This window comes from Micromesistius poutassou, assembly GCF_964030765.1.
Source record: "Micromesistius poutassou genome assembly, contig: SCAFFOLD_5408, whole genome shotgun sequence".
In the NCBI taxonomy this organism is placed as follows: domain Eukaryota; kingdom Metazoa; phylum Chordata; class Actinopteri; order Gadiformes; family Gadidae; genus Micromesistius; species Micromesistius poutassou.
The window spans coordinates 1-14,373 of record NW_028176919.1 but is presented as its reverse complement, the minus strand read 5'-3'; the positions used below and the strand labels follow the sequence as shown (position 1 = coordinate 14,373).

At 52.9% G+C, this 14,373-nt stretch overlaps 2 protein-coding genes across 2 annotated transcripts; both read left to right on the top strand.

Moving 5' to 3' along the window:
- Nucleotides 1–1,144: 1,144 nt before the first annotated feature.
- Nucleotides 1,145–8,338, top strand: LOC311377467 (NAD-dependent protein deacetylase sirtuin-7-like; the record flags this gene model as incomplete). Its single annotated transcript, XM_084491353.1, has 10 exons — nucleotides 1,145–1,267; nucleotides 1,466–1,603; nucleotides 2,091–2,195; nucleotides 2,285–2,355; nucleotides 2,921–2,993; nucleotides 3,696–3,794; nucleotides 5,779–6,015; nucleotides 6,920–7,000; nucleotides 7,518–7,624; nucleotides 8,086–8,338. The coding sequence occupies exons 1-10, from the start codon at nucleotides 1,163–1,165 to the stop codon at nucleotides 8,336–8,338; spliced, it is 1,269 nt and encodes a 422-aa protein (XP_084347479.1). The 5' UTR covers nucleotides 1,145–1,162.
- Nucleotides 8,339–9,211: 873 nt separating this feature from the next.
- On the top strand, nucleotides 9,212–14,363 carry LOC311377468 (ethanolamine-phosphate cytidylyltransferase-like; the record flags this gene model as incomplete). The annotated part of the gene is made up of 7 exons (XM_084491354.1): nucleotides 9,212–9,446; nucleotides 11,608–11,696; nucleotides 12,293–12,454; nucleotides 12,568–12,719; nucleotides 13,371–13,412; nucleotides 14,058–14,196; nucleotides 14,302–14,363. Coding segments are annotated over exons 1-7 (741 nt in total), but the record flags the coding sequence as incomplete, so codon positions are not given.
- Between the last annotated feature and the right edge of the window lie 10 nt (nucleotides 14,364–14,373).

Below are 14,373 nucleotides of genomic sequence, written 5' to 3'. Positions count from 1 at the left end.
CTGTTCTTGTTTTAATTCATGTGTTCATTAGGTCCAGCTGCTGTGTTGCTAATAGCTCTGACATTACCAGGATACACTTTAATGATGTTTGCCAGAAAACTGAAATCATAAACGATTGTTTAAATAAAAAATACGCAGAGAGATGCTTTTAAAATAAGTAGCCTACTCTAGCTTTAAGTAGCGCTAGACACTTTGATTTGCAAATCAGTTTTAATTTTCATTCTGTTCAGGAAAGTTTTAGCTTTGACTAGTTGCCAATATGCATTTCTTTATACAATTCAGGGATATTTCACTGCATTTAAGTGTGTGTGTGTGTGTGTGTGTGTGTGTGTGTGTGTGTGTGTGTGTGTGTGTGTGTGTGTGTGTGTGTGTGTGTGTGTGTGTGTGTGTGTGTGTGTGTGTGTGTGTGTGTGTGTGTGTGTGTGTAGACGGGGCCACCAGGTCGGGTCGTTGGAAAGAGTTCTCTGTCTGCTGCCACACAAAAGTCCTTGGAGAGGAAGAGAAGAGTCATGTAAACACACACACACACACACACACACACACACACACACACACACACACACACACACACACACACACACACACACTCCCATTAGAAACCTCTGTAGTGTATGTTCAGGTCTCCTCACTCTGTCGTTCTTGTGTCAGGATGCAGCAGAAGGCCCCAGACCGGCCGCGGGGGCCTGGCGTCAGAGGGGCCCAGGGGCCCCACCCCAGGGGCCCGCCGACACCACAACGCAGGCCGGGGCAGCTCAGGACCTCCAGGCCTCAGAGGGCCCCCAGGACCAGTAGACGCTGAGAGCCTGCCCCCTACAGGCCTCTGAAGAAGCACTAGAAACACTACTTGTATTTTTTCACCGTAGATGAGAAGTTAGCCTAGCAACATGTTCCTGTTGATATTTTTGCATTGCCAATGTTTTTAAATGATATTTATAATTTTTTGGAAGTTTTTAATAAACGATTATTTAAAGGTTTTGTGTGTCTGTCGCTCTGTGCTTCTGTGTGTGTCTGTGCGTCTGTTTTGCGTTACTATATTTATCTGAGGGGCGTTACTGGAGGTGCCGGTAGGCGGCGCTGTGGTTCTGCGCCCATATCAGAGCTCCGCTTCTCCTCGGTTTGTCGTCATGTGTGAACATCTCTTTTGAATGTTGTTGGGGGAGAAATGGAAGCGGAGCCAGGAGCCGGCGTGTCCTCCCGGGCGGAGAGGAAGGCCCTGGACCGGGCGAAGATCGTGCACCGGGAGACCGAGAGGAACGTGTTGAAGACGGTGAGAACGCTAACGCGGAGCAGAGCTCTGTAATTACTAGCCCGGTTAGCTCCGTAAGAACCCTAGTGGTGGGCTGCTCACGCCTCTTTCGGTAGGACCCGTTGGTACCCGGACCGGACCGGGTCCCTGTGAATCCCTGGTTCAGAGGTCTAGTGGTCTAGTAGTCTAGTGGTTCAGCTCTGCGTTGTCCTACCGCAGGTCACAAGGATCCTGAAGAAGGCGGAGGAGGAGCGCACGGAGGAGGAGGTCCGCACGCTGCTGCGGCACCCGGCCGCGGCGGACCAGGTCCGGGGGCGGAGGGTCCGCAGCGGGGAGCAGAGGAGGAGGACTGAGGAGGTGAGCCCCAACACCTCGTCCCCCCGCCTGGTCAACACAATGATCACAGTGATCCATGTTCCGCATCGTACCGCGTTAACTTTGGAGAACCAACAGTTGATTTGTTGAAAAACTTTTTTTTGTCTCCATACATTTAATATGGTAAAGTGACTGCACATCTACAGCGCCTTTCTAACCAGTGGCCTCTCAAAGTGCTTTACAATACTGCCTCACATTCACCCGTTCATGCACACATTCACCCGTTCATGCACACACCGACGGCGGAGGCAGCCACGCAGGGCGACAGCCAGCGGGTCAGGAGCAGTCAGGGTGAGGCGGTGTCTCGCTCAGGGACACCTCCACACTCCGCTAGGAGGAGGAGGAGCCGGGGATCCGACCAGCGACCTCACGGTTACCAGCCGACCCGCTCTGCCTCCTGAGCCTCACGCCGCCCGTACCTTCACGTGACCAATGTGAGCGTGTTCCTCTCCCTCTTCTCCTATCGAAGGTGTGTGACGGCGCGGAGGAGCTGAGGACGAAGGTGTCGCAGCTGGCCGCGGCCGTCCGCCGGGCGCAGCACCTGGTGGTCTACACCGGGGCGGGCATCAGCACGGTGGGGGCGGCCGTCTGTCTGGACCTGCTGGACTCCACCCCGCGTCCGTCCTGTGGATCTCTGAGGATGTGATGTTTGTCTGATTCCAGGCCGCGTCGATCCCGGACTACAGAGGACCCAACGGGGTCTGGACGCAGCTGCAGAGAGGACAGGCGGTCAGGTGAGGTGGACTCACCTGTTCAGAGCTCACCTGGACTCTGCGTCACCTCCCCCCCCCCCCCCCTCACCCCCTCCCACCCCTCTCCTACTTACTGTGTGTTGTACGTCCTGGCACTTATAAATAGTCCTTGGCCTTGTGTAGCTTCTTATCCTAACATTAATTGCTTGACTTATATTATACTTTAATCAACAGTGATGATATATTTTAAGGACGTTAGAATAAATAAATTGTTATGGTAGAATAAAAGCCAGCAGGGTATATGACCACAGTCAAGATGGGGGCTCATATAGCATGTATATGTATGTATGTATGTATGTATGTGTATGTATGTATGTATGTGTATGTATATATATATATGTATATATATATATGTATGTGTGTATATATGTGTATGTATATGTGTCAACTGTAGAAAATGTACTTATTGTGAGTCGCTTGGGATAAAAGCATCTGCCGACCGCCCTGAAGGTTAATGTAAATGTTAGGTTAATGTAAATGTAAGCTTCCCCTGAGCTGGTGAACTCATCCCGGGTTCAGTCTGTTTTAATGCGACTCTGTGCTGTAGCTCGTCTGACCTGGGGAGAGCCACGCCCACCCTCACACACATGTGTATCACAACGTTGCATCAGAAGAATCTGGTACGTGAAAATTCATCCTGTTTTATTATGAACTATATCTGACTTTACATCGACTTCATGACATTTTAGATGGATAGATTAACTTTATTAGTCCCCTGGAGAGGAAATCCCTTTGTTCCAGCAGCAGTGGAAGACACAGGATATGATACAGTATAATAAAACCGTGCCAGTGCTTCACAGTATGTTACAGTAAACCAACACAGTATGTGTTCAATGTATTAAAAAGTCACCTTTTTTATTGCGTTTGTGTGTTTGTGCTGCAGGTGAAACACATTGTGTCTCAGTATGTTGGTGTTATTGTGTGTGTGTTGTGTGTTTGTGCTGCAGGTGAAGCACGTTGTGTCTCAGTATGTTAGTGTTATTGTGTGTGTGTTGTGTGTTTGTGCTGCAGGTGAAACACATTGTGTCTCAGTATGTTAGTGTTATTGTGTGTGTGTTGTGTGTTTGTGCTGCAGGTGAAGCACGTTGTGTCTCAGTATGTTAGTGTTATTGTGTGTGTGTTGTGTGTTTGTGCTGCAGGTGAAACACGTGTCTCAGTATGTTAGTGTTATTGTGTGTGTGTTGTTTGTGCTGCAGGTGAAACACATTGTGTCTCAGTATGTTGGTGTTATTGTGTGTGTGTTGTGTGTTTGTGCTGCAGGTGAAGCACGTTGTGTCTCAGTATGTTAGTGTTATTGTGTGTCTTGTGTGTTTGTGCTGCAGGTGAAGCACGTTGTGTCTCAGAACTGCGATGGGCTCCACCTGCGGAGCGGCCTGCCCCGACACGCCCTGTCGGAGCTGCACGGCAACATGTTCATAGAGGTGGGGCTAGTGGACCTTAAAGGGGTGGTGTCATGTTCATAGAGGTGGGGCTAGTGGACCTTAAAGGGGTGGTGTCATCATGTTCATAGAGGTGGGGCTAGTGGACCTTAAAGGGGTGGTGTCATGTTCATAGAGGTGGGGCTAGTGGACCTTAAAGGGGTGGTGTCATCATGTTCATAGAGGTGGGGCTAGTGGACCTTAAAGGGGTGGTGTCATGTTCATAGAGGTGGGGCTAGTGGACCTTAAAGGGGTGGTGTCATCATGTTCATAGAGGTGGGGCTAGTGGACCTTAAAGGGGTGGTGTCATGTTCATAGAGGTGGGGCTAGTGGACCTTAAAGGGGTGTCATCATGTTCATAGAGGTGGGGCTAGTGGACCTTAAAGGGGTGTCATCATGTTCATAGAGGCGGGGCTAGTGGACCTTAAAGGGGTGGTGTCATCATGTTCATAGAGGTGGGGCTAGTGGACCTTAAAGGGGTGGTGTCATGTTCATAGAGGTGGGGCTAGTGGACCTTAAAGGGGTGGTGTCATCATGTTCATAGAGGTGGGGCTAGTGGACCTTAAAGGGGTGGTGTCATGTTCATAGAGGTGGGGCTAGTGGACCTTAAAGGGGTGTCATCATGTTCATAGAGGTGGGGCTAGTGGACCTTAAAGGGGTGTCATCATGTTCATAGAGGCGGGGCTAGTGGACCTTAAAGGGGTGGTGTCATCATGTTCATAGAGGTGGGGCTAGTGGACCTTAAAGGGGTGGTGTCATCATGTTCATAGAGGCGGGGCTAGTGGACCTTAAAGGGGTGGTGTCATCATGTTCATAGAGGCAGGGCTAGTGGACCTTAAAGGGGTGGTGTCATCATGTTCATAGAGGTGGGGCTAGTGGACCTTAAAGGGGTGGTGTCATCATGTTCATAGAGGTGGGGCTAGTGGACCTTAAAGGGGTGGTGTCATGTTCATAGAGGCGGGGCTAGTGGACCTTAAAGGGGTGGTGTCATCATGTTCATAGAGGCGGGGGGGCACTAATGGACCTTAAAGGGGCTGTGGTAACCTTTGCCACAGTCCACTGGGTAGGCTGGAAGACTGTCTATCCAGCACACGTCTAGGTGGACATGTGACGGACACGTGGACACGTGACGGACACGTGGACACTTGTGACGTCACCAAAACAGAGGAAAAGGCAGATATTCAAACGGCTGATCACAGTCACGCCTGGTGGCGTGACACAACCCCTTAAATAAACTATTAGAAGCGCAGATGGTCGTGAATGTCTGCTGCTGTTCTCGTTGTTCTTCAGGCTGTAAGCCAGCGTCCGTTAAGCCCTTTACCTGACACTGATACAGATAACGTTGAATTGATGACTCACCGAGTTGGTGTTTACATGATTACACTGCAGCAGGGGTTGTGCAATGAGTGTCAGATCCGGTCATAAAGTCAATACAAACACGACCACAGAGTTAAGCCGATAAGAAGCAGGGCAACAACAACTGTGTTCCCAGAAAGACTAAAAACATTTGTAGGGCAAATAAACATCAGGAAAGCCTGTGTTGTCCCGCCCCCCTGACGCCCTGTGTGGTCCCGCCCCCCTGACGCCCTGTGTGGTCCCGCCCCCCTGACGCCCTGTGTGGTCCCGCCCCCCTGACGCCCTGTGTGGTCCCGCCCCCCTGACGCCCTGTGTGGTCCCGCCCCCCTGACGCGCCCTGTGTGGTCCCGCCCCCCTGACACCCTGTGTGGTCCCGCCCCCCTGACGCCGACCTGTGTGGTCCCGCCCCCCTGACGCCCTGTGTGGTCCCGCCCCCCTGACGCCGCCCTGTGTGGTCCCGCCCCCCTGACGCCCTGTGTGGTCCCGCCCCCCTGACGCCCTGTGTGGTCCCGCCCCCCTGACGCCCTGTGTGGTCCCGCCCCCCTGACGCCCTGTGTGGTCCCGCCCCCCTGACGCCGCCCTGTGTGGTCCCGCCCCCCCTGACGCCGCCCTGTGTGGTCCCGCCCCCCAGGTGTGTGCGTCGTGCAGCCCGGCCCGGGAGTACGTGCGTGTGTTCGACGTGACGGAGCGCACGGCGCTGCGCCGCCACGCCACCGGGCGGCGCTGCGGCCGCTGCGGGGCGGGGCTCCAGGACACCATCGTCCACTTCGGGGAGCGAGGGACGCTGGAGCAGCCGCTGAACTGGAGCGGCGCGGCGGCCGCCGCCGCGAGCGCCGACCTCATCCTCTGCCTCGGCTCCAGCCTCAAGGTGAGGCCCCGAGGCCGAGCGCTCGGACCCGCGCCTCGTTAGGAGCCCTCAGAGACGCCTCGTTAGGAGCCGTGTCTCTGTATAGATATAGATAGAACCAAGTACTAACCATCACTAGGTTAACCCATTCCCCGTACACACTAACCATCACTAGGTTAACCCATTCCCCGTACACACTAACCATCACTAGGTTAACCCATTCCCCGTATACACTAACCATCACTAGGTTAACCCATTCCCCGTACACACTAACCATCACTAGGTTAACCCATTCCCCGTATACACTAACCATCACTAGGTTAACCCATTCCCCGTATACACTAACCATCACTAGGTTAACCCGTTCCCCGTACACACTAACCATCACTAGGTTAACCCGTTCCCCGTATACACTAACCATCACTAGGTTAACCCGTTCCCCGTACACACTAACCATCACTAGGTTAACCCATTCCCCGTACACACTAACCATCACTAGGTTAACCCATTCCCCGTATACACTAACCATCACTAGGTTAACCCATTCCCAGTATACACTAACCATCACTAGGTTAACCCATTCCCCGTACACACTAACCATCACTAGGTTAACCCATTCCCCGTACACAACAGAGATAGCTAGGGTAAGATGCTACACGATGTTAAGTACTGTTTTTAAGTGCCAGGACGTACAACATACAATAAGTGTAGGAGTGGTGTGGGGGGGTTAGGGGGAGGTTATGCAGAGTCCAGGTGAATCCGACCAGGTGAGGGTTGGGTCTCTTGTGGGAGCTGCTGAGGGACTCTGTGGTCCTGACGTCGGCAGGGAGCTCGTTCCTCCACCGCCGAGCCAGAGCAGAGGAAACCCAAACCGTATCACCATGATGTGCTAGCGGTGAGGACATTCTGCTCTTCATCCCGACAGGTTTTGAAGAAGTACGCCTGTCTGTGGAGCATGAACCGCCCGGCCAAGAACAGGCCCCGCCTCTTCATCGTTAACCTCCAGGTAGGCCCCTCCTCTTCATCGTAGGCCCCTCCTCTTCATCGTAGGCCCGTCCTGATTGGTCACTGGATCCTTTATTTCCAGAGGGTCTCTAGAGAACTACAGATGTTCCGATACCATTTTTTTCCTTCTCGATTCAGATTCAGATTCCTGAACTTGAGTCTCTGCCGATAGCGAGTTTAAACCGATACAGCGTCTAGCGTTGTAACGACTGACAGCACTGGTTCTCATTGAAGGCTTCTCTCACCATGACAGCCATGTGTAGTCGCTTCACTTGCTGTCCACAATCCTTTAGATCATCTCCATTTATCATCTATAATTATTAATCAGAGATTTCCCAATTCCGACTTTCCTCCTCCGACGGTTAACGAACAGCGTAACACGGCAGCGTTTGATGTTCTCTGCGCAGTAAACGAGTCACGTGATGGTACATAGACTTGGTCCTCGCTGATACCTGAGACTGCATCACTGGTATCAGTATCTGAGCTGAAGCCCGTGATGACCTCCCTGTTGTTGTTAGTGGACGCCAAAAGACGATTTGGCGACGCTGAAGATCAACGGGCGGTGCGACGAGGTGATGGAGCTCCTGATGAAGGCGCTGGACCTCCAGATTCCTCCGTACAACAAGTAAGCACCACAGAAGAAGAGCCGGCTTCCTGTCAGAGCACCACAGAAGAAGAGCCGCCTTCCTTCCGTTAGAATCCCACTCCTTAATTATGGTTTATTATTTGGGATTATTATTATTTGGGTTTATTATTTGGGAATGTTTGCGTCTGCATTAATACGGTTCCAAGAGCCATATTTAGTAAATATCTAGTTTGCATATATTAAGTAATTTTTTATTAAATGGTATATGATTATTATTAAGATTGCACATTAGTGTGGACCCAGAAGGCCTCCGTCGAGTCGTGATGTCAGAAGTAGTGACATCACGGGAGTGGGAAGCCTACGGAGAAACCGTTTTTTTTTTTTTTTTTTACCGGTTAATTCCGACAAACTAACTCAGCTGGACGTCCTTAACGGGGGTCCAGCTCGTTGCGTCTCGAGGAAGGACGGAGTTACCCACAATGCACCCTGTGTGTCCGTAGGGCGGACGACCCCATCCTCCAGCAGGCCACGCCCCTCCGGCCAGACGAGGCGCTCAGCCACACCCGCTGCCTCATAGCGCCCCCTGCTGGTCAGGAGGAGGACCGGCCCCCCGGCGCCCAGGGCCCCGCCCCCGACGCCCCGGGCCCCGCCCCCCCCACGCCGCCCCCCCCCAGCCAGCCGGTGCAGGGCGGCTGGTTTGGGCGGGGCTTCTCCAAAGGGAGGAAGAGGAAGAAGAAGAGGAAGGCGGTCTAACGCTCTGCACTCATTACTACTACCTTACGTTTTTATACCCTGTGATTAAATTTCAGTTAGACGTTTGAACCTTTTTGTTTTTATTCAGGTGTTTTGAGGTGCTTTGAGAGACCTCCGAAAGACAAGTAAATCTGAACAGATGTACTGTTTTTTTTAGTATTGCTGTGTTTCCACCCGCAGTTTCTACACCAGTGTGATGACGTTAACCTCTGGGCTCTAACGACGCCTTGATGGATACGGACTGTCCTCTGAGCTCCTTGGTGAAGCACTACTAGTCGGCTGCTGTGTTTTATTTATTTATTTATTTATTTAGTATTTACATTTTGACAGTCTTATTTAAAATAGCCGTGCAGCGTTCCTTCCGTTTCTCTGTTAACCGAATGACTTCAGGCAGAGCGGTCAGTGTTGCTGGTCTATTAATAGTACAGAGATATGGGGACAACTTTTTTTTTTGTTGTAAATATATATATTTTTTGACTCTAGTGGACCTCTTTATTATTGCTGTTTTCTTTCTGCATTCATTCCCACGCACACTTGTTTGCGCAGCCAGCATGTAACGTGATCCCGCGGCGGTTGGCGGGTCACGCAACGAGACTCCAGTCGGGCGATGACGTCATCTGGTCCGGTGGGCGTGGCCTGGGGCTCGGGGGCGTGGCCTGTGAACTGTAGGTCCGTGTACATCGGGTGATGGGATCGTAGTGTGGTCTTATGCCAGTGCTGGTTGGCAGTGTTGCCAGATTCGGGCCAGGAAATCTAGCCCAATCTGGCAACACTGGCTGGGGGGCGTGGTCTGCTGAGCCGTAGCGCCGGTGATGGGGGGGGCGGGGTCTGGCGGTGACGCAGGGCGCTGGGGGCGTGGTCTGCTGAGCCGGATCCTGTAAGCCGCTAGACGGACGGGAGTCGACCTGTTCGATTGGGAAGTTGGAATAATAACATCGGGTCCGTCTGAAGCCGGTATTGTTTGACCGTATAAGAACGACCGGAGGAACCGTCTGGACCCGCACAGCGAACCGATGATGAAGAACGGGCACCACGCGGCGGGAGGCGGTCCGCCGGCCGGCTCCGACCCGGAGCAGAGGAGCGTCGTCAGGGTGTGGTGCGACGGCTGGTACGAGAACCTCTAACACCCTGGTCCGCTGTAGGGCTGGGGTCTGGACCCCAACACACTGGTCTACTGTAGGGGGTCTGGACCCGAACACACTGGTCTGCTGTAGGCCTGGGGTCTGGACCCCAACACACTGGTCTACTGTAGGGCTGGGGTCTGGACCCCAACACACTGGTCTACTGTAGGGGGTCTGGACCCCAACACACTGGTCTACTGTAGGGCTGGGGTCTGGACCCCAACACACTGGTCTGCTGTAGGGCTGGGGTCTGGACCCGAACACACTGGTCTACTGTAGGGGGTCTTGACCCGAACACACTGGTCCGCTGTAGGGCTGGGGTCTGGACCCGAACACACTGGTCTACTGTAGGGGGTCTTGACCCGAACACACTGGTCTGCTGGGGTCTGGACCCGAACACACTGGTCTACTGTAGGGGGTCTTGACCCGAACACACTGGTCTGCTGTAGGGCTGGGGTCTGGACCCCAACACCCTGGTCTACTGTGGTCCGGGGCTCTGGGGGTCCTGGGGTCTGGACCAGGTCTGGGGTCCAGCCCGCCGGTGGGAGAGGACCTTGTTGTGGTTGTATGCTACTGTTAGCTCAGAGCTAGCTGGTTTCGTTCTGGCGTTTCAGCCTGGCCCGTGACATGCGCAGTACCGACACAGGGTTTATTAAGGCTTATTAATGTTTATTAATATTTATTATAAATGTTTCACTAAGTACCGACCAGAATACAGGCAAGACGTGTGCTGTGGTGTGCTGTGGTAACGTGAGTTAATGTGACGATCATGTGACCGGTTACAAACCTTTATAATACGGTTATAATATAACACTGACATTTATTATTCCACAGAAGTAATTCGGGTGTTTCTATGAAGTCGGGATCTGGTGACCTCTGCTCTGTTGTTTATTACGCCGCTGCGCTCTCAGCCAATCACACGCCGATGAGGCCTGTTGTTTATTACAGCGCTGCGCTGTCAGCCAATCACACGCATAGGAGGCCTGTTGCGTAACACGCTGCCTTCCTGAAATTAGACTTTAAGATCACGCCGGGCAGCAAGACACGTTACAGGGTTACCGGTTGGTATTTCTTTATCATAGACAACTTTCCAAAGAGTGGTGTGTAACTTTAGAAGTGCAAATGGCATTCTGTGAATTAATGTATCAACAGCCTGTTGAATGGTTTATGTAAAGTAGAATCAGAAAAGCAATAAAGACGAACGTTTCAGTGACAGTGCGTGGTTTGCCCAAACTCCAGAGACCGCCTCACATTGGCTTGGGATCTCCTCAGATCTACCAGAGGGATACCTCAGAGACCACAAGGGCTTCACCTGCCCAGCTCTCAGCGATCTGTCAGCCCCGGATATAAATCTGGGGCTGACAGATCATAGGGCCCCTGACAGACCATAGGGCCCCTGACAGACCATAGGGCCCCTGACAGACCATAGGGCCCCTGACAGATCATAGGGCCCCTGACAGACCATAGGGCCCCTGACAGACCATAGGGCCCCTGACAGATCATAGGGCCCCTGACAGACCATAGGGCCCCTGACAGATCATAGGGCCCCTGACAGACCATAGGGCCCCTGACAGACCATAGGGCCCCTGACAGACCATAGGGCCCCTGACAGATCATAGGGCCCCTGACAGACCATAGGGCCCCTGACAGACCATAGGGCCCCTGACAGACCATAGGGCCCCTGACAGACCATAGGGCCCCTGACAGACCATAGGGCCCCTGACAGACCATAGGGCCCCTGTGATGGTGCAGTGAAGAGGTCCTACTCTATAGGAGCAACACCAGCTGCAGAGGAGCAGCAGGGGGTGGGAGAACTGCTTTAGGATAATATGCTGCAGTTAAGTCACTTTAATGGTTAATTAGTGCTTAAGACCGATAAGAAGGCTACTACTGTTTAGTAACTGGGTTAGCTGCTCGCTCACAAAGTTACAGGGTGTGGTTGATGTGTTTATCAACTGTGTCATCCAGCCTCTTCTGTCCACGCGGGTGTACACGTTAACTAGCTCCTGTCCTCATAACAACAGGGATGTCTTCCGGACCTTTCTCTGAGCACAAACGTGACAAACGTTTGCTCAGGGGCTCCTCACGCGAGGAGGAGAGCGAGGGGAGAGAGACGTGCAGTGAGCTGACACTGTCTTCTGTCCGCAGCTACGACATGGTTCACTACGGACACTCCAACCAGCTGCGGCAGGCCAAGGCCATGGGGGACTACCTGGTGGTGGGGGTCCACACCGACGGTACGAGGGCCCCCGGGCCGGGCACCGCCGCCTTCTCCTGGGATGTTGGATCTCTCTTTTACCTTTACACTCAGAGCGTTTAGCAGACGCTTTTACCCAAAGGGACTCACAGTCAGTCCATTAGTCAGCAGAAAGAGAAACAACGATATATCTCTGTGGGTACAGTCAGGATGTTCATAGAACCAAGAGCCAAGCACTAACCATCACTAGGTTAACCCATTCCCCGTATACACTAACCATCACTAGGTTAACCCGTTCCCCGTATACACTAACCATCACTAGGTTAACCCATTCCCCGTACACACTAACCATCACTAGGTTAACCCGTTCCCCATACACACTAACCATCACTAGGTTAACCCGTTCCCCGTACACACTAACCATCACTAGGTTAACCCGTTCCCCGTACACACTAACCATCACTAGGTTAACCCGTTCCCCGTCCACAACACAGAGCGCTAGGATAAGACGCTACACCGTACTGTACTGTTGTTAAGGTCCAGGACGTGAACATACAGTGGGTGTGTAAGAGGGGCGTGGGGGGGTTTATGCCTTCCATGCCCTCCGTTGACCCCTCTCTGTCTGTGGGCCCCCAGCCGAGATCTCGCGGCACAAGGGCCCCCCGGTCTTCACGCAGGCGGAGCGCTACAAGATGGTGCGCGCCATCAAGTGGGTGGACGAGATCGTGGAGGGGGCGCCCTACGTCACCACGCTGCAGACCCTCGACAAGTTCAACTGTGACTTCTGCGTGCACGGCGGTAAGGCCTCGCGTGTTGTGATAACGGGAGTAGCCCCTGCAGTACTCCAACGGGCCCCTAGGGGCCCGGTCCCCCGTCTGAGAGCCCCTGCTTCAAGGCTGTGTTGTCTCCAGACGACATCACGCTGACGGTGGACGGCGAGGACACGTACGCCGAGGTGAAGCGCGAGCAGCGCTACAGGGAGTGCAAGCGGACGCAGGGGGTCTCCACCACCGACCTGGTGGGCCGCATGCTGCTCATGACCAAGACCCACCACAGCAACATGGTGAGGCCCCCGCCGACACTAACCATCACTAGGTTAACCCGTTCCCCGTACACACTAACCATCACTAGGTTAACCCATTCCCCGTATACACTAACCATCACTAGGTTAACCCGTTCCCCGTACACACTAACCATCACTAGGTTAACCCGTTCCCCGTATACACTAACCATCACTAGGTTAACCCATTCCCCGTATACACTAACCATCACTAGGTTAACCCATTCCCCGTATACACTAACCATCACTAGGTTAACCCGTCCCCCGTATACACTAACCATCACTAGGTTAACCCGTTCCCCGTATACACTAACCATCACTAGGTTAACCCGTTCCCCGTATACACTAACCATCACTAGGTTAACCCGTTCCCCGTATACACTAACCATCACTAGGTTAACCCATTCCCCGTATACACTAACCATCACTAGGTTAACCCATTCCCCGTACACAACAGAGACAGCTAGGCTCTAAGATGTTACAACTAAGTACTATAACTAAGTACCACATACAAAGTGCCAGGACGTTCCACGTACTATAAGTGTGTAAGAGGGGTGTGTGTGGGGGGGGGGGGGCGCTATGCAGACTAGTCCAGGTGAACTCTGAACAGGTGCTCTAAGGTTCTCATCTCTCATCTCTCATCTGTGTTTCCAGGACAACCCCGACTACCTGCAGCACACAGACAACTTCGGGAAGGTGAATACCATGACTTGGGCCAAAGCGACTGTAATCCTGTATGAAATGCATTCTGCAGGAGAATACAGTGTGTTAGTATATCATTATATCATATCAACGCACGCGTCGGGTTGCTTCTTACTGATCAGTGTTCACAGGTTTGTTGTAGTGGATCATCACATCCACAAGGGGGCGTCGCCGGTCCTCTTATCACAGGACACTTCCAAACTGGAATCAAGTGTTAAAGGGGTGATAGCGTCCTCTTTAGACTCTTCCCTGTGCTGTAGACGTTATGACGTATGTTAAATGTTTTACGTCTGCTAAGCTAGAACAATCCCAGTCCTCCCCAGGGGGCGTACCCCCCCCCCCCACTGAGAACGCCCCTCAATAAGGGCGGGAAACGGCTCGTTTCGACCAATCGCAACAGAGTGGGCGTGCTGACCAATCACAGCAGACGAGGGCTACTCGGGAGGCGGGCCTTAACGCGACACGATACAAAACTGATCGTTTTTTGAAAGACGCTGAAAATGGTTTTGCAGAAATGAACAGTGAGAATAACAAGGGGTGTTTCTAACACAACGTGACCCTATTCTAGTAGTACCCCCGCATGACGTGATCACCCCTGAACAAGGCTGATGTGGGCCCTCTCATCCCTGTGGCCCCCAGGGGCCTAAGGGCCACAGCCCGTGGACGGGCGTGTCCCAGTTCCTCCAGACCTCCCAGAAGATCATCCAGTTTGCGTCGGGGAAGGAGCCGCAGGCCGGGGACACCGTCATCTACGTGGCCGGGGCCTTTGACCTCTTCCGTATCCTGACCTCTGACCTCTGATGTGGTCTGTTGTGGTTGTTGTTGTTGTTGTTGTGGTTATTGGTGTTGGTGTTGTTGCCTTGACAACGGGCTCCTCCCCTAGACATCGGCCACGTTGACTTCCTGGAGAAGGTGTACAACCAGGCAGAGAGGCCTTACGTCATCGTTGGCTGCA